Source organism: Plectropomus leopardus, chromosome 2 (assembly GCF_008729295.1).
Source record: "Plectropomus leopardus isolate mb chromosome 2, YSFRI_Pleo_2.0, whole genome shotgun sequence".
NCBI lineage: Eukaryota > Metazoa > Chordata > Actinopteri > Perciformes > Serranidae > Plectropomus > Plectropomus leopardus.
In genome coordinates, this window is record NC_056464.1 from 16,777,843 (window position 1) to 16,804,863 (window position 27,021).

The 27,021-nt window shown below is 39.4% G+C and overlaps 1 protein-coding gene across 2 annotated transcripts; it reads left to right on the forward strand.

Annotated features, from left to right (window-relative positions):
* Positions 1 to 3,648: 3,648 nt before the first annotated feature.
* sfmbt1 (Scm like with four mbt domains 1) lies at positions 3,649 to 25,289 on the forward strand. 2 transcript variants are annotated; one of them, XM_042502718.1, is made up of 21 exons: positions 3,649 to 3,725; positions 10,106 to 10,163; positions 10,259 to 10,353; positions 11,180 to 11,423; positions 12,908 to 12,996; positions 13,905 to 14,157; positions 15,667 to 15,764; positions 15,939 to 16,040; positions 16,381 to 16,540; positions 16,722 to 16,804; positions 17,616 to 17,742; positions 19,226 to 19,339; positions 19,508 to 19,550; positions 19,654 to 19,721; positions 19,843 to 19,982; positions 21,185 to 21,294; positions 22,101 to 22,276; positions 23,045 to 23,223; positions 23,337 to 23,558; positions 24,397 to 24,525; positions 24,896 to 25,289. In XM_042502718.1, exons 2-21 carry the CDS (start codon positions 10,139 to 10,141, stop codon positions 25,034 to 25,036), a joined length of 2,598 nt encoding a protein of 865 aa, XP_042358652.1. In that variant the 5' UTR covers positions 3,649 to 3,725; positions 10,106 to 10,138; the 3' UTR covers positions 25,037 to 25,289. The 2 variants fall into 2 exon arrangements, with proteins under 2 accessions (XP_042358652.1, XP_042358660.1); XM_042502726.1 differs by having other exon boundaries at positions 3,658 to 3,725; positions 10,038 to 10,163.
* Positions 25,290 to 27,021: the final 1,732 nt, after the last annotated feature.

Sequence of the window (27,021 nt, forward strand, 5' to 3'; positions counted from 1 at the left end):
TTTTAAAATGAAAACAATAGTGTATGGAATATATATGGAAGATTATTATGTACATTACATGGACCTGCCTGTGATTTATGGGTGTACTTTTTTACTCTCCTCGTCTTTTACATCTGATTATGAATAAATACATTGTAAACTCTTAAATCCATGTAAGTTGCTTGATACCATTTTTAATTAATTTCTTTGAGACCTGGAGACAAAAGTCCTATTGTAAATCTGGCATACCATAGAAAATCCAGCTCTAATCACTACATTCCTCCTGCTATGGTGGGGTGTCCTTTTTTTTTTTTTTTTGCTGCTTTATAAATTATAGTACCTGTATTGGACACCAGCATAGCTTCTGCAGTACCTCACCTCAGAAAATGTGAAGTCCTCTGTAAGGGCATCAAAACATGTCCTATCACCACAGGGATTTTGTCACTATGGGAGAAAGACCTGTCGGGCTTTACAGCCATCTAGCGGTCAGGTGATATAATTGCATCTCCGCGTGTGGATGAATGGCAAGGAGACAGGCATTCCTGCAGTGCGCACGGTTTATGACCTGTCTCCGTCCTCTGTCCCCCGCAGTAATCCCCTGCTTACTGTAGGATGTAAATAGTGGAAAAAATAACGAACAAGACAATAACAGACGCCTACACTGAGTGACAAAACCTGATCAAGTTGTTGAGACATTTTCCCTTATGCAAACAGCCTTATTGATGCAGCATTAAAGTTGTGGACCCTTAAAAAAATAAAATAACCCCAGATTAAAAAACATGATTTAAAAAACGAAATACTGAACAGGCCTATGTTTGTTTCTCTAAAAAAAATAATCAAATGTCCATATATTAGTCGTGCAGGGTTATGTTGGGTTAAGCATATATAGTGACAGCACGAGCACCTCACACTTTAAAAAAAAGACTGATTAAGTAAATGCCTGCCCCCCTTTTGGTTTATTCACCGCTCTCTGATTGTTTCGACTGTTCAGGCAGGATCTGATCGCTTTTCTGTAGCCCACATTTATTGTAGCCTACTGTTTCCACCTCAACGCATGCATTTTTTTCTTTTGTTATAACAGGCATCGGAAGGGTTGGTCTATTGTGGAGGATTATCTGAGGCAGCAGCATATGTACGGTCCAAGTGAGCGGCAAAACCTGTTCAGGATCTCTCTGGCTTGTAGAAACGCTTTCCTAAGCGAGAAACACGCTTATATGTTAAGAAATCACAGTTGTGATAGAAAACAGAGGCACTGTGAGCATTACACTCAGTGTCAATGCATATTTCCAGCAGTTTCTCCCGCCCTCTCCTCAAAAAAAGCCCGACTTGATATCCTTGTGCAACTGAAGTACCGTACCAGCAATGACATATTGAATTTTATCCAGTCATTATGACAGGGCGTTATTGTTATTTATTGTTAAAAAGAAAAGTAGTTGTCCTTGCCGAATTGTATTGCGCATTTTGTTTTTTTTAATTTACTTAACAAATATCATATTGAAGGGGAAATAAGCAACTCGAGGTCACCTTCAATAGAAGAATTTATGACAGAACGAATAGCTTTTCCATGGCAAAAAACACTCCACTCATCGAAAGTGGGTCGATTATATGTGCAATTAATTCCAGCTCAACCATTAACAAAGTGTTGACTCCGCTGGGGATTAAAAAAAACCTTAACGATTGATCAGGTTAACCCTCGCGTTTTTGTAAGAATTAAAGCAATCGGAAAGCATTGTGCTTTCTTTTTTTCTTTTGTGCGTTTTGACAGATTTTGGTCTTGATTCCTGTAGTGTAATATTTTATTGTGTGTGTGTGAAGATGGAAGTCAGTGTGATGTAGCCGGGCTCAGAGGCATATAGGCGGCAGAACATGCGCAGTGGCCATTTGTGCCATATTGGAATGAGGTCGTGAACGAGAACTGCGTCAAGCTGGCGAGACGCTGCTAGAGCGAGACCGGAAGTCTCGCGATTTAATCCTAGACATAAAAAGACCGGGTAAAAAAATATAATAATACTTTCATTAGAGATTCCTTTAGGCTTATACCTCAGCACCTGTTAAATATGAATGGACATACCAGAGTCCTTATGGTGAGGCATTTAATACTGCATTTACTCTTCCTTGCAAATATGTGCTGCCCAAGAAAATCAAAGAGTTGATTTTTAAAATTATACATAGATACTATCCAGTAAATTCTGTTATTTATAGATACATTTCTGATATTTCTGACAAATCCACCTTCTGTAACAATATGGTAGAAACATGACAGAACCTATTTTTTCAGTGTGTTCATGTGGCAATCATCTGGACTAGACATTTTGGCAAAAACATTTCACTCAAAGAACCTGATTTGTTACCAAAATTCAAAAATCCTAATTTGTCCAAGCATGAACAGTATGTAATGAGGCCTAATTTTATACAGATAAGATAACATGTGATATACGTCCTGTGAAAACAATCCTATAAATCATATATTCTCATGTATTTTGGATATACTGTAATTCTGAAAAGCAGAGGTCAAATGTGTCCTAGGCCAAAAAAAAAGACAAGTAAAATCAGACACTGAAGAAAACAAAGTATTATAAGATATGACAACTAGTACGTAGTACAACTAGTACCTAGTAAATGCAGGCTTGGGGTATCAGATGACAAGTTAAAAGGTGTTTCAATTAAAACTTTTTCTTTTTTTTAATATAAACAGTCACATTGTCAGTGATATGAGTCAGTAAATTAATTGTTGTACTTGACCCATTAAATGGTAATCATATACCCTTTCATGGGCCCTCCTTGGCCTTGGGTAGGGGTCATCTGTATCCTTGGACCCCACCTCAAAGCAGGCGTGTATATCTTATAACTAGGGGTCAGCCGATATTGGTTTTCAGGGCCAATTCCGATAGCCTGCCAACTATTAGTAGTTAATTAGGCTGACAACCTTTGGAACCGATATGCATTTATAACAAAAATGAAAATATTTCTGTTAATATTAAGAATTTGATATATATTAAATTCCAAACAAAACTTTTTAAAATGCCTTAAGCAAATGTGATAGCAAAACCGAAACTTTTAACATTAAATACTTTTCCCTTTAAAGTCAAGTAAAAATTTAAATTAAAAAAAAGAAAAGAAATCAAAAATTCTCCCTAGGGTTTTACAAAGTAAAAGTCCCCCATATGCTGACACTTTCTTTGCACTTTCTAATTAATTAATTTTTATCAGCCATCAATAAAATAAAACCCCAATAGGCCAGCAGATACCCTAACTGTTAAAATGCCAAATATCGGCGATAATCGGCCAGGCCGATAATCTGTCGACCCCTTCTTGAAACGACATCAAAATTAAAAAATATATAATAAAATTAACCAAAACTGATTTTTGCATGCAAATGTTACAGCTTTTTATATAACAATGTAGGTAACCCCTGTGTTTGTTCATACGTGTATATCATACATGTGTATTTAATTTATTTTTGTCTGCTTGTTTTTTACCTACTTCTCGCATTATTTTCATTATAATCTTTTTGTACTTACCACTGAATGTAGCTACTGTTTTAAAAACTTTAATAAAAAAGAGAGTTTGAGAAATAAAACAGCCGTTGCTTAGGAGACGGTTGGAACTTCCGCGCTGGTGACGGTTTTATTGTGAAACGTCTAACCGGTGCTCTCGGTGTTTCTTCACGTTAACTTAACGTTGCTGTGAGCGAGCAGGCGGAGAGGAACGGCATCTAAAAACCGACTTGGAAAAACTACTTAACGGTAAGGGGCGAATTTTGCGACTAAATATTCACATACTGTGTGTTGTTAGTTACAAATTGCCAGCGGTGTTTTGTATTGTGGTGGCGCATTCGTCTTTTTTCCCGTCTCTCAAAAAGATGAGTCGGGTTCGGTCGAGTGTAAGCGCCCTTATTGCTCGTCAGCCTGCTCTTATTGCTCAAGCCGTGACGTTCAGTAACTTGACTCGGACACAGGCGATTTTACCATGTGTTCAGTGAGTCCCACACGGTCGTTGCACATTCAGGACCGCGTGTTTACTCACAAGACAGCAATTTGATAATTCTCCCAGTCGGTATTTGCCATGTTCCCCTCAGTGTGAAAGTTAGACCGTCGGCGCTGTAGTCTCTCTCTGCAAAGCCATTGCGTTAATGGCCCATCTCTGTTTCTGAATGCTGCGGTTAGTCCGTGCAAGCAGTGCAATCTTAAGCTAGTTTCAGTTCAAGGATTGTGTGGAAATTTCCAGTGATTTGTCCTTGAATAGCCCAACTCAGTATATTTATAATGCCGAAGCATTACATAATGAAGGTTGCACGACCTCAGCCGATCTGTCTCACCAAACAGCTAAATAAAGTCATTTTGGATCTAAACGCTGTTCGCATTGGTCTGCTCCTAACAGCTGATGAACAGGAGGATGCTCAGTCAGGAGGTTGTCATTTTGTTGTCATATTCCACGTTGACTTATAGCAATCTTATTTTTCTTCTGGCGCTTAACTTCCCCATTGTGCAACTTGAGTGATCCGCTGGCAGCGCTGCTCCGGTTGACGTGCCGCTATGCAATGGCTACGATGACTGCAACTGAATGAAACCGCCTTGTTATTTATGTGTGTTGCTGTGTGGAGGAAATGTGGGGGTTTTTTTGTATTTCAGCACCCTGTTTGTTCTGAAGTTACAGCAGGTCGGTCAGTTGACAAAAATTGAGGGCATCTACTGAGCAGGCCAGCTCATAGAGCTTGGTCTTCAGAAAAAAAAGCCCTTTGTTGTCAAACATAATATCCTTATTAATGACGTTTGGGGTGTTTAAAGTTATATAAAAAGCCTTGGCAGGTCAACACAGGAACCAGAACCTCCTCTGGGCTGCACAGTAGTTTGGTTCTAACTATTATCAGGAGTGGCACTGAGTGTAAACCTACTTTAACGTTATTTAAAAGCCTTTTTAAAGTATAATTTTACCTGAATTACAAAAAGACTTAAGTGCCTGTAGTGCTCTTGACTAGGAGTCGACCAATATTGGTTTTTCAGGGTTAATACCGGTACCAATTATTAAAAGTTCATGAGACCGATAACCGATATTTGGAACCAATGTGGATTTCCAAAAATCTTTCTGTCAATATTTAGAATTTGAAATATAACAAACTCCAACATAAAACTTTGTTTAAATGCCTATAGCATCATATGCAGCAAGTTCCCAGCAACTTTTTTCAAAATAAAATCAAATGAAACAAAAGTAGCTCCCTGAGGTTTTAAAAAAGAGTGAGATTTTTGTGATACGATAACCATTTTAGAAAATATTACGGTGTCATGATATCAGGATATATGGTACACAATTGGTATTACTGTTATCAGTTACAATTAGCCTTAAAGGAATGAAAACAGAAGTTATTTGTGGTTGAACAAGCACTTTATTGTAATTAAAGTTTGAGACCATTTTTTAATTCAGGGTTCCCATGTCATGGAAAACCTGAAAAAGTCGTGCAAAATCACAATCCCATTTTCCAGGCCTGGAAAAGTCATTGCTGAGCATAATGAAATTGTTGCTGTAATCTTCTGTGGATAACTTTCCACGTGATGTTAAAAATTGGAAAATGTATTTTCTGTAGCTGTCACCATAACATAGCTCTAAAAAGCATCAACGTCTGATGTTGCATTTACCGTCACTTCATTTCTCCATGTTTTTCCCCCATGTTTTGTCTCTCACTTCATAAATACCAGCTAGCTAAAATGACGTGTGAATAGAGTTTGATATGTGGGTATGATAAGTGGGGCAAAAAACCCCCCAATGTTTTTATGGGTCTTGAAGAGTCATGGAAAAGTTTTGAAATTTTGTCGATGAAAATGTGTGGGAACCCTGAAGTATGTAAAATGAGGCAGTGAAGGAGATGCACAGGAGAGCTGTCAGCTCTCATTGCATGGTAAACCTTGAAACTGGTACATTGCTGGAACCCTACTTAAGACATAAGTCCATGAGATGTCTGTCCTCACCCCAAAATAACAGAGGTGAGTTTAATTTTTTTTTGTGGTGCTCAGCATTGAATGCTAAACAAGATAATCCACAGACTTCACTGTAATCAGTTTCCATTGAAACTAATTTCTACATAAGAAATATTTCCTGTGAAAACTGATAACAGAGTTGATTGATAAAGACTTTTGTGAGCAGAGTTTCTGGAAGAAGCATGGATGCAGTACCTACTAAACGGGCCTGCTGGGCAGAAGCAGTAGTTTAGTTAAGTCAATTTGATGTGGACATCACAGTTGCATTAGAATTGTACAGTTTTGCACAAAAAACAGATGCGCCGTGTGTAGTGTCTGTAGCGAAATGCTCATTCACACCTGTCCACAGGAGGCTTAAAAACAGAGTCACTCAAAATAACATTTACTGAACAGAAAGAGACTCAAAATGCCCACAAAGAAATGCAGAGGAACTGCAGAGACAGAAAATACTACTAAAAGGGACAAAACAGCTACAAAGAGACCAGGGTTTCTGCAATATACTGTGATACCGAACACTTTTATGAAAATTAACGGTTATCATACTGTGTGAATTTGCTTATCTGCAGTTTTTAAAAAATGCCACTGAACAGACAATCTCACCTGTGCATGCGCATCTAGTTTCCTGCTCAACTGTCTTTTACAAATACTTCATTTTTTTTCAAAAAGTTTTAATTATAAATAAGTGTTTGTTCAACCCAAAAAATATTTTAAGTGATAACTCAAATACTGTAGTGTTGTAAAACCGTGGTATTTTCGTAGGTTGTTGTCATGCAGTGAAAATCTTATACCGTTGCACCCCTATGAGAGACTCAAAATGACTACAAAGAAACAAAAAACAACTCAAAAAGGCAGAGCCATTACAAAGTCTGAGTGTTTTGCTCCTGTGTAGGAGACGCGGTGGGGCCTTTTGCATATGTATGCCAAGGGGCCCTTTGTCTTATAATCCGCCCATGACAAAGAAATGTTGCTGTTGAATTTATAAATGTAACTTTTCAATTATTTGAGAACCACAAACACAGTTTCAATCCCCTCTGCTGTACGTGGGTGAAAGCAGAAATTTCAGACACTGATATGTCAAAAACAGGCACCACAAAACCAAAATTAATTGCATGACTCAACCATTTGAACTTGGGTTGAAATGAACATTTAAGTGTTTCAGTTAAACAAATTCATTACACGCGCCATTGTTAAAAAAAAATCAAAGCAAATTGTAATCAAGAAAAATAAGTTCTCTTCTGAAAATACCTTTTGGTTATGTTGGAATATGGTCACCAACAGGAGGACATGCTGATTTTCTGCTACATTACTGCTGATAATGTCATACTGGTGGTCTGCAGATGCCATTGAAAAGTGTTTGGGAAATGTTTCAGCAGCTTGTTTCTTTCTTTTTTTATTGAATTTTATTTGCTGCAGAAGCTAACCACTCGTTATTTTGTCCGGTTGCATTTTTTCCACCTCGGAGGTTCAGGAAGGCTTGTTTAGAAATGCTCAATCGCATGCTAAGTGCTGATGAGAATATGATTCAGTAAGTACTTGGTAAGAGGATGTACTGTGGATCTCAGTTGTCTGCGAGTGCTTGTTATTGTGCGTGTTAGCGTGGGTGTGCGCACATTTGGCCCTTTCCCTCTCAGGTTCAGTCAGAGTCTCGGGTGGTGCACAACGATTCAGGCAGACTGCTGCTTGCTGCCGTCCACACAGACCACTTGCGTTATATGAAAAAGGGGAAGTTGCTTTTCTTCCTGTGTGCTGAGGCCGTGCTGTTGTGCGAAGTTAAGTGCTGCAGAAACATACAGCTCAGGCAGACCAGTAAAAGCAGATACTGAAAGCCTGTCTTTGTACATTTCAAATGATAGTTCTCAGAAGTGTTGCAATCAATATCCCTCTTAGAGTGTGTGTATATACACTATTTCATCCTCTGAGAATGACAGAGTTTCATCATATTTTACTTGTAACAGAAACATTCACAAACATAGCCATGAAATCAAATTTCCCAGGAGTTTCTAGGTCGATGTATCAGAAATATAAACAAAATCAGCTGATAATTCCACCACGAGCTCGTAAATTATCAAATATACATAAGCTCAACATCAGGTGTTAGCATACAGCTTCTTAACTTTAGGGCTGTATTTCTACTCCTGTCTCTACTGCTCTTTTTTTTCCACTCTTGTGTCAGGAGTGTGACCCCCCGGGACAATAAGCCCTCTGGTGTGTTTGTCGGAGGGGGGAGAAAGACAGAGGGAGTCTGGGGCAAGGTCGCGGGTGAAAGGTGGCGCTGATCCTGGTGGAGCACGGGGGTCGCGGTGGCAGTCCGCTCACCAGGAGGGGGTGGTTTCTGATGGCGGCCCTGGTTTTAATAGAGACGTCAGACATGACAAAGACGGGCCTGACAGGCCGGCTGAATGGAGCTGCCGTGACAGAGCAGCTACCCTCAGCATCCCATACACCGCTCTCTCCACTGTCGTCACGCCCAGCACTCCCTCCTTTCTCATTCATGCCATCTCTCTTGTTGTATCAACTTATTTCCATCTGCTTTTCACAACGGTGCGGGTCAGTTTGATGTGTCAAAGCTTGATGCGTGTGTCCACATTCATGTCAGGGGGCCGTTTGAAAGCTTCACACAGGGGCAGGAAAAGGTACACGGCTTTAAACAAATAAGCCCAAATGCGTTTCACAAGTAGAGGATAAGATTAGTATAATATATTTCCCGGCGTTCACGTACCATCTGGTGTGTTACTTAGGTGGTAGTCTGTGCCACCCAAATGAATGGCAAATGTGCAGGATGTATTTTGTGATTTTATTCACCACTTCTCCTATTTTGTATTGATGGAGACCAGAACCATCTTAGCCTTGAAACAGGGTTTGTAAATTATGGCTATTAAATTATGCCTTTCGTGACTTGACCTAATGTTGCAGGTTGCTCTGCTTGCTCGTTCAGGTCGTGGTTGCTTTTATATTTATTTAAATGTCAGTTTATTTGAATTACAACCAATAATAGGTATTTCATATTGAAATATATTTCAAAATGCCTATTGGCATTTAATGCACTTAAAATGCTAAGATGTGGGAGGTGTGATGTTGTGAGTCAATTTTCTGTCTTAATGATTTACTGATTGCCCCAGGATTAATGTCACGCAGATCAGGATAGTGGAGCCAACAACACTAATGTTGTATTTCTGGTCAAGATGCTCAGTGTAGAGAGGTCACTGTCTGCTAGTTAGCTGTCACTGTAGCCTGGATAAAATGAACTGCTCATTTAAGCAAGATTTAGCGGCTCGACTGAACTCGCTACAAGGCAGTGCATTTAAGGCTCAGCGCACTTCTCAGCAAAAAGTTTCTCAAACTCACAAAAGGAATTAAGTGAGTGGAATCCAACATGCAGAGTGAGAAACACAAAATCGCCACTGGCCAAAAAACTTTGCTGTGCCTTCATCTTGCAATGTTGTTCTTTCGGAGTTGCATTAAAATGTCTTGAAAAGTCTTAAATCTGTATATTCTGTGTGTATATTTCTATTTGTCTATTATATTTTTTCCGGGCAAGCATGTGTTTACGGCCTCTCTGTGGCCATCAAGTGGTTGTGCTCATTTACTCTTCCTTCAGAATTGTTGATTATTGTTTTGTTTTTTTGGTTTGTTTGTTTTTGTCTTTTCATTACTGTAATGTCTGTTTCGTCTCTAGTGATTCATTTCTTTTTGCATGTATGACGAGACCCCCACGAAATATGGTTCATCCTAATGAACAAACTTGTGCAACAATATTGGTATTATCTGTAGCTATCAGCTGACACATTATAAACTGATAGATGTCATGTGTCTTAGGTGGTGGAGTTTGCATATGATAGTCTCCCTTTCCAGCTCTTTTGTGTAACTTCAGCTAAACCAGTTTGGCTCGCGAACTGCTGAGCGGGCTGTTACAAGCCAGCTGCATCACTCATGTCATTAATCCTATAGTTGCTGCAAACAGAAGTGATTGCAGAGATTATTTAGGGACGTTGAGATCTACGGACAGTGATTTGATGAGGCACTCCATAGTGTGCTACAGATTACTGCAATAGCTGCATGTCTATCCTTTCTTCTCTGTGTCACCAGAGTTTTGGACCGGTGCGCGTTCATTTACTCTCGCTGGATAATAATCCTCCTCATCTGCTCCTCCGTAGAGCTCCTTGTCTCAGCCTTGAGGGGGCAGCAGCATGAGTCAGGAGTCGCCGGAGTCTGGTAAGAACTACTCTGTGAACAGCTGCGTGAAATGAGTGAGATAATATTTTGGAGGGCGGGTTGGTAAAGAGAAATGTGTTGTGTACGTGTTCCAGACAGAGACTCTGCTCAAGATGCGTCTGACTTTAACTGGGATGACTACCTGGAGGAGACTGGAGCCGTGTCCGTGCCACATCACGCCTTCAAACATGTGGGTGATGACAACCTTCACAGATAACACACATCACAGGACAAGCTTGTGCCAGCTATTTTAAAACAATTACTTAACATCTGTGTCAAGCTCTTACTAAGTTTTGAGAAACTGCTAGTTTAAATCTGAAAGTATGACTCAAATTTGTGGCATGTGTCGGCGAATAAAGCCCTAGAAAAAGCCGTAGAAGCAACCAATCATAAAGTAATCAACAGCATTAACACAGAAGTCAATGTGGCATCACCATTAGTAACAAAGCTTCTATAAATAACATGTTTAACACGAGACACTTATCTGCATGCTTGCAGTCAGATTTAACTTTAGAAGGCCAGTAAATTAAAAATAGTATTTTCTTTGTGCACTTTTGTAAATACTTTTCTGTATAACAAGCTGCAGAAGACAAATTCATGTACCAGTCAATTTAACCCTGTGAAACCTTGAGCGACATCACTTTTCTTGTGCTGCTCTTAGTTGCTTTTCACAAGTATTTAAAACTTTGAACCCTAAGCAAATTGGAGGAAAAGGCAATAAACAACTTGGCAAGAAATATTCCACATATTGCTAGAAATTTGTAGATTTTGAAAATTACTTTTTAAAAAAAGCTAAAAGGAAAATGCCAAGGGAAAAAGGAAAAAAAAAGCAAGGAAAAACTATATTTATAATTACCATAGCTACATATTTAAAATTATGTAACAATATTCGTATGATTTTAAAGCACCTTTTCCGGGACATTTCCTTTTTTGATTAATTTGGTTGATTAATTTATTTATTTACTAATTTTTAGTTAATTTTCTTGTACATGTAACATGTATCTCTGTTCTGTCAGGTGGACCAGGGCCTACAGACAGGACTGACTCCAGGCATGAAGCTGGAGGTGTGTGTGCGCTCAGAGGCCGACAGCCCTTACTGGGTGGCCAACATCATCACCACATGTGGCCAGCTGCTGCTGCTACGCTACGAGGGATACCAGGATGACCGGCGTGCAGACTTCTGGTGTGACATCATGACCGCAGACCTCCACCCGATGGGCTGGAGCCGCCAGCATGGGAAGACAATGAGGGCCCCTGAGGGTGAGGGATCCGCCTGTAGATGCTTAAAAAGTTGCATGGTGTCTGTCTTTCCTGGAGAGCTAAATGATCTTATTTAAAGAAACAGCCATGAAAAGTTGGTCTGGTGACAGATAGTAATCATTTTATTTTGTAAGTGAAACTCAGTTACTTTCGATGATAAATTGCAGACGTTAATTTCATACATCTGTAGTGTAACTTTAGTTGGGTTGTACCAAATAGTTTGAAGCTTCATTCATAATGTTGCCATATGAATTTTAAATCAGCATTTGAATGCTGTGCAGCTTTTTTTGTTTTGTTTTGTTTTTGTTTTCCTTCCATTTATTCAGGTTAAACAAAGCATTTCTGCACAGCTGCAGATAGAGATTAAGCTTCACTAATATTATTGGTGTTATACTATTTGTAGAACTAGATTTCAGTGGTGGCTGCGTAGGATTGTTACTGACTCGTGTGATCTAAATATTTCCAGTAACGCCAGAGGGTTGTAAAGTCTAAAAGTCCAAATTTATTGATCGAGGATGGATGGAATTTTGTTCGATCCATACATTTTGGTGGTCAGCCTTGAAAAACAACACTTTCACTGGGGTAAAAAAAAAAAAAAACACAAAGGGAGGTATGCAACTGTATTAATGCAGGGTGTAGCAGTGATATAACAGCACCATGAATTAAATGTATTCCTTAATGAAAGTCTATTAAAAAAAAGACAAAATAAAAAACACCAACGCACTTAATTCTAGGATTCACTTCATTCAAACTGAGTATTCTGTTTCAGGACCTTTTTTTTCTTAGGGTGTTGATGTAATGAAATATGGTGACAGACATTCAAAGCTTCATTCGAAAACCTCAGTAGAAGCTTCAGATGTGAAAAGTTACATTCCTCAGTGATTTGGGGACAGGTGAGCAGTGGAGAGAGCACACGTTTGTGTACGTATGCTGTCGAACTGCTGTTTAAAACTGTAACCCAAATAAGTAAGCGCACTTTTGTTCAGCATAGCAGGGAGGAATGAATATTTCTGTTCTACTGACGCAGTGCTGCCACATCCTCCCAAGTTGTATTACACCTCTGATATTCTAGCTTCAGGAGAAATAGTTTTGTCAGAAAAATTGGCATGGTGCTAAAGCAATTTAACACTTTCCCTCTGATTATCTTTAATTAATTCAAAATAATTAGCACTCTTATTGCCTAGAAATGCTAACCTGGTGAAACAAATATTTGATTTATTTTATAACTGAAATATTAAATTTGACTATTCAATTTGTGGTAGCTGCATGAAAATAATTAGATTACAAAGATGAAGTTGGTACAGTATGATGAAAAACACCTATCAGATGTAATAATCTGTTATCTTTGACTGAATTCCCATATTTGATCTTTAATTTATGGCTGATGCTGTGACTCAGGGTGACCAGCCAGAGGAGTGTATGAGTGATCCTGAGCACACCCGCTTGTTTTGATATTAAACTCATCACTGTATGATCTGCTTCAGGTGTGCGTGAGAAGCACCAGGACTGGGAGGCTCTGCTGGAAAAGGCCCTGGCTGAGGATTGCAGCGTGCCTGCCAACCTGCTGGAATTGGTAAGTCAGGGAACAGAGAAGCTGTCCTTTTTACAAACTCCTCACACTCAGGGTGTGGCATCAGCTTTCGTCATTCTCTCAAGTCTCTCTGTGCCAGGAACAATTTCCTCTATCAGTACTGATCAGATTAATCTAACCACTATAAAATCACATTTCGCAGTATATATGACTGTTGAGGTTGTCCTGAGTGTCCCCTTTATTCTACAAGTGGTGGGAATCCATCTGACTTTATAGAACAGGAATAGAATAGAATAGAAACCTATCAAGTGCAAACAGTAAAGTGCAAGCATCAGTAAACATAAATAAATTAATAAAAGACAAATGCCTCTAAAAACACCAAGTTGACAGTTTATACCCTCAGGTGATCAGAATCATGCCTCTGCAGTCTTCACACACACACACACACACACACACACACACACACACACAACTGTCAACTGTATAACTGTTACATTTTCTTTTACTGTTGTTTGCTCCTTTATAGTGTAAATTTAAATCTCCAAGCACTTGGTTTGTTCGGTTTGCCCGTTTTGAATTCGCAAGACATGGCAAAAAAACCTTGACACTCAAAATGTCCGACAGAATAAATGTGAACTAAATAAGTCTGTTTAGCTGTTATGAAGTCTTGACATGTTTCCCTGCTTGATGTCCCAGGTTTTCCAAAAAAAAAAGGCTGTGAGCTTTTGTTTACAGCACAAGGGTTGTGCTGCTGCAGGAACAGTCTGTGAAATTCTTTAGAGCCATTATTTAGCTTTCAGTGACTGTGCTTCAGTTCTGCCACTTAGTCATGCAGTGCGTTCTCCACCATTACAAATTCCTCGCCTTGCCTAGGCGTGTGTTCGTATGTGTTTGTGTAAGTGTGTGTGCTGTAAGCTCCTCTTTTACCACCTCTCACCACCACCCCACAGCCTCAGCGTGGTAGAGACCCAGTGGAGCTCCTGTGCGCGGGCTGCTACGTGGAGCTCCAGGACAGTGTTGACCAGGGGATTGCCTGGGCTGCTGAGGTGGAGGAGAATGTCGGGGGAAGGCTGAAGCTGCGCCTGGTAGGCACAGAGGGCCTTCCAGACACGCCCGCAACCCTCTGGCTCTTTTACCTCCACCCACGCCTTCACCCACCCGGCTGGGCCAAAGAGCACGGCTGCACCCTCAGGCCTCCCTCAGGTCAGTGCCACTGACACGGGTCAGATTTTTTTAAAACTTACAAACAAAAGAAAATAAAGGGAAAAAGATTTCTTGATCTTGAGGTTTACTGCCAAAGTAGGTATAAGTAATAGTTTTTGATGGAAGGACACAAGTAGAATTCACATGGCAATCATTGACTGGATGCACGTCTAATGAAATAATGCAATCCAGTGATTTCCTATCTCACTGTGTCATTTGGAATCACTCTGTCAGAGCTAATGTTGTATTACGAATCAGTTTTCTTCATTTGTCACATTATGTGAGTTTTATTAACTTTTTTGTAACACTTTCACGAGTGTGTAGCGTTGAAAAACAAGGAACCAATATTCAAAGTGTGATGGTATCAGTAGACCTTGAAATTTATTTTTCATGCAGGATTAAATAGATCTTTGTTTTTGGGAACACGATCTGCTAATGCTCTTCAAGTGAATAAAGTTTGTTAATATGCAAGATGGAAAAAGCACCGGAGGCTTCATCTCTCTCCTGACACAGCTGCTCTACCTTCTGCTACCACTACAGTTAAAGCATTATTGGTATTTAATGCCAGGCGCTTATTGCTAAAATTGCAAATGTGTGTGTTTCATACCAAGGGGTTATACCTGGATATGCTGCATTTGCAAATTAACAGCAGAATGTAGTGAGCAGAAGTGGTGGATTAAACTGTTTTTGAAAAAAAAAAATAGTGTTAAAGTAATTATAGCATTTTGTTTTACGTGTATTTTATTGTTTAACTGAAGAATATGGAGGATAAAATGCTTTTTTGTATGTAGTTAAATGCAACAACCGAAGTTCAGCCTAATGAATTCAGAATATCATCTTGTTTATAAGGCCGTCTGGAACCCACTGTAGTGCAGTGTAGTAAGAAGTTAATGTGTTCTGGGGTTGCAAAATTTTGGAGGACAACACTGTTTTTCTTTTTTTATTTGCTTGTATAATTATTGTGGGTGACCTAATTGGAAATCCAGAACAAAAAAAAGTATAGACTAATACAGAAGTAATCCTTTTGAAGTCATCACTCATGACCCATTAGAAGTGTGCGGTGGTGTATTTATCTGCAGAGCCTGTATTTTCATATTTTCTTCTTATTTTCTGTGTTCGGGACCTTTATAGATGTGTAGCCCCCAGCTGATAACAACACGCAGGTGAGGTTGGAGCTTTATAAAAATGTAGCGACCAGGTGCCAGACAGTAAGTAGCAGGGATCCAAGAGATACAGCACCTAAAGAACACAAATGTAGTGAGGCGAAACGTCAGTCGAGAGTGAATCTGGGGTTGGCTTGTACTTTCACTTTTGATGGCGAGTGTTTACAAACAGTAACCGACAATCCTGCATAGTTTACCTTTAAAGAAGAAGCGTGCAGTGTAAAACTCAATTCGAAGTAGGTCTCACCTTTTCATTAAATATATTTTAGATAAACAATACGTACCCCAGTCATCAGGAGGTCAGGTTTAGCTCCTCAGCAGCTGATTTGTGTGTATTTGTTTGCAGACTTGTTGCCGCTGCGGACAGAGGGAGAGTGGGAGGAGGTGAGGCAGAGGATCAGTGACCTGCCTCAGGATGAAGCTCTGACTGCAGAGTTCAGTAAGGTACTGCCAACTGTGCTCTTATTTCCTCTCATTGGCACAAACATATCACTTCTTTATTGCGTATCTGCTCATTAAGATTTTATTAGTATGCGTTGAGCTAAGAGTTGTGATGTTTTCCTCTGGAGTGGACGCTGAAACGAAGAGCTGAGCTTTTGAAAATTTTGTTTTTCTCAGGATCAGCCTGCCATCGCTGCTCATTGTTTCAAGGAAGGAATGAAACTGGAGGCTGTTGACCCTGCTGCTCCTATTTCCATCAGGCCTGCCACTGTCACCAAGGTAACAGACTTTCCTATCAAATCTGTCTCTCCTGTGCTGCAATGTTTTTTTCCTGTTTGCTGTTTATTGGCTGTAATTGTTTATGATTTTTGTCTTCATTACCACACTCTGTTTGGTTAGTTAAGGCTGTAGCTAAGATGCTAATGATCACCCCAGAGTCTTCAAAGACCACAGACATGGTTGGAGCTATTTCCTTTTGAGTTTTGCTAATTAATCACACACTCCAGTATATCTCCCTGCTTTACAAAGTCATTAGTGCGACTAGGTGAAACAAAACAAATGGTAAAAACATTTACAGAATGTCTAGAAGTGTCCTAAAATGACCTCCTCTCTGCTTCAGGTGTTCAATGAGCAGTACTTCCTTGTGAAGATGGACGACCTCTGTGGTATTGAGGAGTCCGAGAGTGCTGTTAGGTCCTTCCTGTGTCACAGAGACAGTCCAGGAATCTTCCCTACTCAGTGGAGCCTCAAAAATGGACTCACTGTCAGCCCTCCACCAGGTCTGCTCTGTCAGATGTCATTCTTTTCTATAACCACTCACCTTATCAGCGATCAGTGATATCAGAAAGGGAGGAATGGCAGTGATTGGATTACTCATGCTTTATTTCCTGTCTCTCCCTGTCTTTGTTTGTTTCCTTTGTCCATTCTTTCTCCCTTCTTTCTTTATTTAATCGTGTACAGGTTACCAAGGTCCGGACTTTGACTGGGCAGATTACCTGAAGCAGTGTGAGGCCGAGGCAGCTCCTCAACATTGCTTCCCAACAGTAAGTCAACCTTTGTTATACCCCTGTTAAGTTCACTGTTAACGGTTGTCTGATGTCCAGCAACTCGCGTGCTGACACACCAACAGATCAGCAGACTTACACCGGGTTCACACAGGATGCGGAAGCCCCCCAGTGAGTTAATTTTTGCGCAACAGACTCAGAGCTAAAAACCTCCTTTTCATTACTTGGGTTGTGTTATCCAAAGAGGCAATCTAGGCTACTGTAGAACCCTTTTTTAATTGAAACAAATCCGCTGTTTACTGTGTACAGGTTCAGCTTGAGACTGAAATTGACAATATTCCTCTGAAAGCATTGTACGGTAGCAGCCTACAAAGTGTTATACATTATGTATCTTTTGCCCACTTCTTGTGTAAACTGCTTGTCACCTGTGTGAGTTTGATGCACAATGAGCTGGTTGGTGAACAGAGGTTGAACATTGCTCAGATCAATGCTACTCTACAGTGAGCATATTGTCACCTTGGTTTGCAGCATTGTAACCATTACACTTTGGAGGAAATAGCTTTCATATTCTGCTATTCAACACGGCCTGAGATGTTTTTATCCTAACATAAACATCATGTATGACAGAGTATAGGAAATTTTATTTTACCCATTTGACAGACAGCATAATAGAATGATAGAATGCCAGTGATGATACCTTTGTTGTTGTAAACAGGTGTCTCACTCAGGCTTTTTCTTCTTTTTACCAGATGAGAGTTTGTTGGGTTTTTATGATGGACAATAGTCACACAACACTTTGCTGTGAAGCACTTCTCACATGTAGTTTTCCCCCTCTCTGTTTACCTGTCAGGAGCAGTGCGACCACAGCTTCAAAGAGGCCATGAAACTGGAGGCTGTCAACCTGCTGTCACCCGAGAACATTCACGTGGCAACTGTCACCAGGGTCAAAGGTCAATACATTTGGCTCAGCCTGGAAGGTGAGTGGGGCTACTGAAAGAATGTGTTTATTTTAGTGGATGGAAGTAGAAAATTAACGTGTAAATTCTGTGCAGTCCCACAGCACAGACGTAACATTTAAATGACGTGTAGAGCATTAGTCTGTGTGGATCTAATCTGAATTTGCTGGCTCCCTATTTCAATGGTTACTTTATTATGTTATATGGAAAATGCAGGAATGTGAGAAACAGATTTTAGTATTTTACATGAGTTCATACACGAGATCATGGCTGCATTATGCAGTCTGTTAAAAAGGCAGAAGTTAATTGTTTTACATTTCAGACATAGCAACCTAATAATCTGCTATTTTTCAAGCACATACAAACTCTTTAAAAAGGTACTACCAAAAGTCAAGAGATAAGGAAATAGTAAGGAGTAGCTCTCAAAAACTTGAACGGATTTGATTGATATTGGCATCTCCCTTGCATCTGTTACGTTAAGAAGCTGTATAATAATAATACATTTATGGTTTTTCAGGGCCTTTAGACACGGTTAAAGAATAATCCACCCCTCTAATTATCATATATTTATCAATTAGTCATCCATGTAAAGCTGAATTTGAAAAGAAAGTGTTGTTTCTCTCAACCCTTTACAAACTCTTCTACAACTCGTGCAGTGTAATCCAGATCTCTTTTATCCAGTCGTATGCTCACTTCTTCCCAGGCACATGCACTTTTGCTAAAACCTTACTATTTAAAACACTTCTGCATAAACAGTCTCAGGCAGGGACAAGTGGTGCGCCTGTGCTATTTATGCAGAAGTGTTTTATTTTTTTAATGAAAGCTTCATAAGTGGACATGTCTCTATAAATTGGGTTGTCAAATTAGCATTTTTACTGCATATGTTATAAGATGTTTCATCACAAATGAACCTGCGAGTAGTAGTAAATCATTTGAAACATTATGTGACATTTGTGCTTTGCTTAATATGGGACACATCGGTGTAAACACACTGCAGATACAACATTTTCATTTATTATAAAGTATAGGCATATATATGTGCACAATTAAAAGGTGTGTGTGTGTGTGTGTGTACTACAACACTACTTGCACACAAGTACATAGACAACCCCAAAGTAATTTTTATTAGTGTGCCATTTGTTTATCAATGGCAATTTTATTTATAGAACACATTTAATTGCACACAAACATTGACACATTGAACATTGAAAGACAACAGATAAAAGAAAATATGAGAAAATAAGTAGTGTAAAGATATATGAGCAGTAGTTATCAACATCAACAAAATAACAGAACTCAAAAATGTCAACTAATAAAATGTGATCAAATGTAATCATAGCTTAAATCACTGTTCTTTTAACACTGGAGTTAAGTATGTCACTTCCAGTTGCTCTGGCTGAATTAGGCATCTCTGTCAGGGTAAGAATGTTGTCTGTGATGTTATTATGTCTTCTCACTGTCCGTGGTTGTCTAATAGCTCTGTGTCTGTATGATGTTTGTACAGGACTAAAGCAGCCCATGCCAGAGCTGATAGTTCATGTGGACTCCCTCGACATCTTCCCTGTCAGCTGGTGTGAGACAAACGGCTATCCACTCATCTTCCCCATCAAACCCTCAGGTATACAGCATGAGGGTAGTCTCATTCTCCTCACACATCTGCTTTAACAAAACTGTTACTGATGCTGTAGCAAACATAACACAGCCTGTTTTTATACTCTGACCTCCAAAGTAGTGGCATAATGTAATAGTGGAACTGGGGACACATTAGTCTATTGTTGTTTTTCAGTTGAAAAAGAGAGGAAGATTGCTGTCGTGCAGCCTGAAAAACAGTGAGTATAAGACGAGGGTGGGGGTGTCGACTGGTTTATTGGTTTAAATGAAATCAGTTGCTATTGCCTTTCAACATCTGACTCAGTTTTCCTCACTTGACAGCCGAACTCCACCCAAGTCATCATCACCTGACGCGGTCAAACAGCAGATGGCCAACCAGTCAGAGACGGGTGAGTGGTATCATGTCTCAGGTCCCATTGAGGGATTTCAAACTGTGACATTGTCCTACAGACTATCTCTGTAGACTGTGGTTGTTTTATCATTTGTATCTCATTTCATGTCCATGCACAGGGCAGGGGAATGGGAAATACTGCTGTCCCAAGATCTACTTCAACCACCGCTGTTTCTCAGGGCCTTACCTGAACAAGGGACGCATTGCAGAACTTCCTCAGTTCATTGGGCCAGGAAACTGCGTTCTCGTGCTCAAAGAGGTGAGGGGTGCTGGTCCAGCTGTTTACTGTATGAGTAACACAAAAATGTACTGTCTCTGAGTCCTTTTAGGGACCCCAATATAAAAAAATACATATTTCTTATCTTACCAGTAGTGCTATTTATCAGTCGAGATTGTTTTGGTGTGAGTTACCAGTGTTGAAAATATTGGCCGTAGAGATGTTGTACTTCTCTCGAATATAATGGAAGTAGATGGCCAAAGTACACCTGACAACCATATCACCGCACAGAAGAAAGCGTGCATCTACTCACAGATGAGAGGCTTGTGCTCATGACAACCGAGATGAAAACATTAATGACGTCCTCCTCGGCTGAGCTGTCACATTAGCTATCTCAGCGGTGCGAGGTGAGCTAGCAGCAGATAGTAGAAATAGCAATACAGGTGAGGAAAAATATGTAGGCTGTGTTGGATTTTTGGGGTGAACTGTCCCTTTTAATATAAACAGGGTGGTTTCTTTGTGATATGTTCACCTTTGGGTTTTTTTTCATGCTAGGGGTGTGACACCATAGATGGCATTGCCAGCTGTTGGGTCTGACGCTATTGAGCTGATTGTCATGACGTTTGATATAGACATTCATTGCTCATAGAGGATGAATTGTGAGCTTCAAGGAACCCTTAGTCAAATATAGTGTGAAGTCAAAATTTTAATTTTTCCAATTCTTTGGTTCATAGCTGCAGATCTAATGGAAATCTCATCTGTCTCAACTGTACTTAATGTTTAGTTCTAATTCCCAAATGTTAGCATGCTAACCCGCAAAACTAAGACAGTGAACATGACACAAATTATATCTGTCAAACATTAGCATGTTAGCATTGCCGTTGTGAGCGTGTTAGCATGCTGTAGTAAGCATTTAGCTCAAAGCACTGGTTTGCCACAGAGCTGCTAGCATGGCTATATACTTATAATTGTTCAAAATTCATTTAAATATTTAATCACAAGAAATTAAATCATGTTGGAGATGTCTGATGTCCTCTAGCTCACAAAATCGCACACAGCATAAAAGTCAGTTGGGCTGATAATCCACTGACAATCAAAAGTCATACAAGTTGTGTCTCAAAATGAATGGTAACTGTCTGACATTAAAATACTATACCTACTACCGTTTAAAGTATAAAAGACATAACTCTACAACCTGCAGATAACCTGCAAGTGTTTCAATCCTCTGCATGTCTTGTATCCAGGTATTGACTCTGCTGATAAACTCGGCGTACAAGCCCAGCCGTGTGCTGAGGGAGCTGCAGCTGGACCAGGAGAGCCGCTGGCAAGGCCATGGAGAGACACTCAAAGCCAAGTGAGGGGAAGCACCATTTAATCCTCAACTCAAAATTCTCCACTCTGTAGAAAACCTGCAGGAATAACAGGAGTGTTCACAGCTGGCCTATTTTAGGACGCATGCTGGATTAAACGTGTACTTGAATGCACAAGTGGAAATAAATATCTGCACACCAGAGCCCAGCTCAAGCTCCTGATACTTTATTAAAGCAATGATTTAGCTGAGAGCTTCTGGGTTACTTTAAAGAGAAGCCTTTCTGGTTGTAGCAACCTTGTTATATCAAACATTAACATAATAGGAGCTTTAGTGAGAGAGAAGAGTTAGATACAATTGTTAATTGTGTTTTTGAGAATGTAACTCTTTTTTTTTATCCAACTTTTATATACCTTTTCTTTAGAACCATTAAAAATAAAAGATAAAGAGCAGAGCAAATAGAAAAAAAAGAATAAGTATGAGGTCGTGTCTCATTGGCTCAATCAACACACCATGTTTCCACACTTGTTTTTCATCCCAATTCTTTGGGAGAAAAACTGATCATCTGTTCTAGGACATGCAAGTGTTAAACAAAGTTGAGAGAAAGGCCAACAGCAGGGTAGTTTTTCTGAAGCCAGTATTCTGTAATGGCCTTTTTACTTGCTGCCAGAAAAATCTTTATGGGATAGGTATCATTTTTACTTAATCTATCAGGGATGTGTCCAAGATTAAAGGTTTTGAATGTTGTCCCGATAAGGAAGCTAAAAAAAATTTTAACCCACTGTAATGGAAGTATGAACAATTTATCACAGTTCATCAACTGTTCAATCTTGCTTTTCTTACGATGTCAGGTACAAGGGAAAGAGTTACCGGGCCACTGTGGAAATAGTCCGAACTGCAGACCGTGTCGCAGACTTCTGCAGGAAAACCTGTATCAAGCTAGAGTGCTGCCCAAACCTGTTTGGACCTCGTATGGTTCTGGAGCGCTGCTCGGAGAATTGTTCTGTCCTCACCAAGACCAAATACAGTAGGTGGTTTACAGAACCAGAGACTGCTGATTATTGAGACTTCAAATTATTAATCAGACGATCTGAGGTGGCTGCTTTATTGTCAAAGCAGACGACGAACCTCTAATTGCTATGATTGTAATGTATTAGAAATCTCTCTACTTGCTTTTCATTTTTTGACCTTAATTTTAAACATTATTCAGACTTGCTCTAATTTAACACAAAGCTCATTAATTTTGTCTTTTTAAGAAACATATAATGCTTTTCCTTTGTGTTCCTCATGAATAGAAATGATCAGCAGGTGCATAAATGCTCCCTTGATGAATACACAGAATTTCTGTGATGCAGAGGGATTATATTTGCAATTTAGAAATTGTAAAAAAAACTTCCTAGGCAATGAATGTATGGTTTGCTGGAAATATGAGTCAGAATTGGCCTCTTTCATCTTCTGCTGAACTATATCGAATCACAGATTTGTTGATATGTTTAATTTGAATCTGCGCTGCTCTGTCGGGGTTATGAAACTGATGCAATTTGAAAGCAACCCACAAGTGATTATACTTTCTCTTTTGTCTCTGTTTTCATATCACTCCAGACAGGACATATCCTCCACAGACATGTTTTTACAGATTATTTATTTTGTCCTCGTGCAAAGCATACATTTATTTAAAATACACAAGTCTTCATCTGTTTGATTGATTTATTTCCATCTATCTCAATAATGTATTAAACATTTTCAGGCATGTCAAATGCACTATTTCACAATAAGTCTGTTGTCTTATCACTAGCCTATTACTATGGAAAGAAGAAGAGTAAACGAGTTGGCCGTCCACCCGGGGGCCACTCCAACCTGGAGGGTGGCGTGAAGAGAAGAGGGAGGAGGAGGAAGAGGAGGAAGCAGCTCTTTGTCCACAAGAAAAGACGCTCCTCTGCCTCAGTGGACAACACGCCTGCTGGGTCTCCACAGGTAACACATATTTTTTTTGATTAAGCGTTATATTCAACGATGCATAAGTTTCATCACACTAAACTTGAATCTGTGCTAATGGACTGTTTGTTGTCCTTGTCTTTGGCTCACAGGGCAGTGGGGAGGAAGAAGACCTGGATGAAGATGATTCCTTGAGTGACTCTGGCTCAGAGCTGCAGGACGATCTCCAGGATGATTCTGAACAATCGATGGGGAAGTCTCAGCCCACAACGCCGTCCCCTTCCCCGCCTGCAACACCCAGGCCCACACGCCGGCGCCGGAAACCCCGCTCACCCTCATTTTCTGATGATGAGAACCACCCTCCTTCACCAAAGGTAATGAAATTCCCCGAGAGTTTTAAAATGCATTTTAAGTAGTGTTTACTTTCCAGACTATCTTTAAAGGAATACTTCACCCACAAAATAACTATTCGGATATCAGTTATTCACCCTGTGTTACCTTGAACTTGTAAGGAAAACTTATTTTTCCTCACTGTGAAGGAAGAATCCAAAAATACCAACCACTCTGGATGAATTATAGAATAGGGGGCCACGTTCAAAAAAAAGCAAAACTATATCAAAACATCCATTTACAAACTCTCAAACAACCCGTGCAGTATAATCAAAGTCTCATTTATCCAGCTCTATGCTGCTATTCATTCACAATAGAGGCATGCAAGAAAACTAAGTTTTCTTCATAAGTTCAAAACAACACAGATTGAGTTAGAAAAATAGATGGTGGAAAAAAATAGATGGTTAGAAATACTTACTGTTTTTCCACCATCAAAATGTTTTTTTCACCATCTATTTTTTTAAAAATATCTATGTTTTTTCTCCCCCATATCCCTATAGGAGCTCTGTACTATTATGTACCGCTAGGTATAAAATAAATATTCCAGCTAATACAAAATTAATTTCACGCTCAGTCCCACCTCTCTGTCTTTTCTATAAAATATTACTGCCTTTTTCTGCCTACCTAAATAACATCTTGAATGATGCTCTCACCATGACCTAAACAGCTTATGGAGAAATCAACAAGACTGAAAAAGTGTTTCTTTTATGAAATGTTCAGGTCTAAAAGCCATTCTCCTCAGCATAAACTGTGGGTCTTTCCACTTGAGCTGGGAGATCTCTTAGAGTCTCTGTCTGACTCACCATTACTGTGTGTTTATAGAGCTCAAAGATTGAGCCTCCTCAGAAGTTGTGTTTGGACACCAGCCCACTGGAGTGGAGCGTTACTGATGTGGTGCGCTTCATCAGGACCACTGACTGTGCACCTCTTGCACGGATTTTCTTGGATCAGGTAAGAAGTACTCACGGCCATTCAGGATGAGAGCTCTGTCTGCTTTACTGCAACAGGCGCATTTTACACTTCTATTGTAAAACATCACTTTGCCAGCCATAGATAGTCGAGCCAAACCTAATTTTAGAAATTGCATCTAATAGGGGTTCCCGGTAGCTCAGTTGGTAGAGTGGGTGACCCATTCACAGAGGCTGTGTCCTCGCTGCAGCGGCTGCAGGTTCAATCCCGGCCTCGGTTCTTTGCTGAATGTCATCCCCTCTCTCTCCCCCTTTCATGCTTAAGCTGTCCTATCCAAATAAAGGCAAAAAAGCCCAAAATATAATCTTTAAAAAAAAGAAATTGCATCTAATATAGATGTATGTTTTTATAGGAGATAGACGGACAGGCACTGCTGCTTCTGAACCTCCCAACAGTGCAAGAGTGTATGGACCTGAAGCTGGGACCGGCCATCAAGCTGTGCCACCACATTGAGAGGGTCAAGCTGGCATTTTATCAGCAGTTTGCTACGTAGCTGACGGGGAATGAATATGGACGTGACTACATACTGTTCTGTGTATTAATTAAAAAAAAAAAAAAAAACACTGTATTTTCCGATTTTAACGTTTTCAACAGTGGACATCCTTTATTCCTGCATATTCCCCATTGTGTCAGAAAAAACACGGACGTGAGATGGACGAAGCATCATTTTCTGATCATTGAAAAAACAACAAAGAAGAAGAGCTACATAAGGCAAAAACAGTTCAGGTGAAGAAAGACACGGGAGGACTAAAAGACAGAAGAATTCAAGACACTTTGATGTCTCAAATAAGTGTAAAAACCTTGAGTAATTTCAGCACATTTTGCAAAATGGGGGATAGAAGCAAGCCATCGTCAAGGACGTACTTCCACATTTCTGTGTTCTAATTTGTGTCTTCAGAGTGTCTCGGATTCTCCTCTTTTACTTCCTCTTTTTTTATGAGGATTACCACTCATTGCTACAACTTCATTTGTCCGTTGTGTCCATTTATAATTCCTGCTGTTTCTAAAAAGGAATGCCACTTAATCTCAGCTTGTACTTGTCATACTCAGCCCTAGAATATTTGGGATCTGCTAGTCAACAATTGATATGGTCTGCTGGACTCAGAAATTAGGTGGTCTTGCCTCGTATTCTGGTGATTTCACACTGAAATCTAAATTTGTTTAAAAGATTTCACCATGTTTGGTGCAGATAAGGCCAAACACAGTATATGACAGCCAACTTACATGGAAGCACATAGAAACAAATATTGTTTTTCACAAAGTTTTCTAAATGCAAAATCTTCAAGCTGTATTTTGGAGCCATTGCCTAAGGCTTCTTAGTAGGGATGGGCAAGTGTACTTGAAAACTTGAGTTGGATGTTGTTCAGCATACAGAGAAATGGCATTTTTTTAATTTACTTTGTCAAAAAAAACATATATACATCATAAATACAAACGTGAATTGAACCTGTTGTACATTAAAAGTTTTTGGATGGGACACAGTGGTGTAACTGCTATATCGATATTTGCACACATCCAGATAGCAAAAATAAGAGATCTTCACAGCCACAAACTGTTTTAGTCAGCCATCATTGAAGCTATTTTTACAGACATGATGGGGACCAGGCATTAGAGTGATGTATTTTGAAAAATAAATGAAATGAATGTGTAGTGCAATTATAAAACTTTATTCTCTACAGTCTATACAGTGCAGAAAAGTAGTCTAACCCTAACCACTACCTGTAATTTTAGCCCTTATACATACGCTACATTTTTTTATTTTATTTTATTATGAGTACTCATGTACTTGATCATGATGTAATGCAAGTACTTGAAAACAGACACACTTAAAATGCCCATCCCTACTTTATAGAGACTAACATGTTTGTGAAGAGCTCATTTGGCAAAGAGAAAAGTATTTGCATAAATATAAAACAACAAGTTGCATAAAATCAATATGGTTTGCAAGTTTCTTGAAAACCAGAGGTTATATTAAAGTAGATATGATGATAGTAGAAAAAAATGTATAGTGTGCCATTGCAAGTGAAGGACAGTAATTTAATTTTAGTGTGAACACCAGAAGTTTGTACTGTACTAACACCGTTTACAAATGTTATCCAGCTGAATTAAGATACAATCTGCTCAAAAGCAAATGTAAAGGGGTCTTCATCTCAAGAGATCAAATTGCTTTCTTGTTCAAGCTTCTACAGTATGTAAGAGCAGTTTACAATGTAAGGACTCAGTAATGCAAGCACAAGCAAAACCATATACTGTATGGTGGTATGCAAATATGACAGTGCATGTTTGTATATAATGTATATAATCAAATATCTTCTAGTTCAACAGGGTGATTAGAGAGAGAGAAAAACGGATATTGAGCAATTAACTCTCTACATAAGCAATGTGTAAATGCCCTAAATATACAGTATATTTGCACAGAATACACCTAAACTTTCTCATGTGGGATGTATGGTTAAATTAATTCAGCAACAATTTATT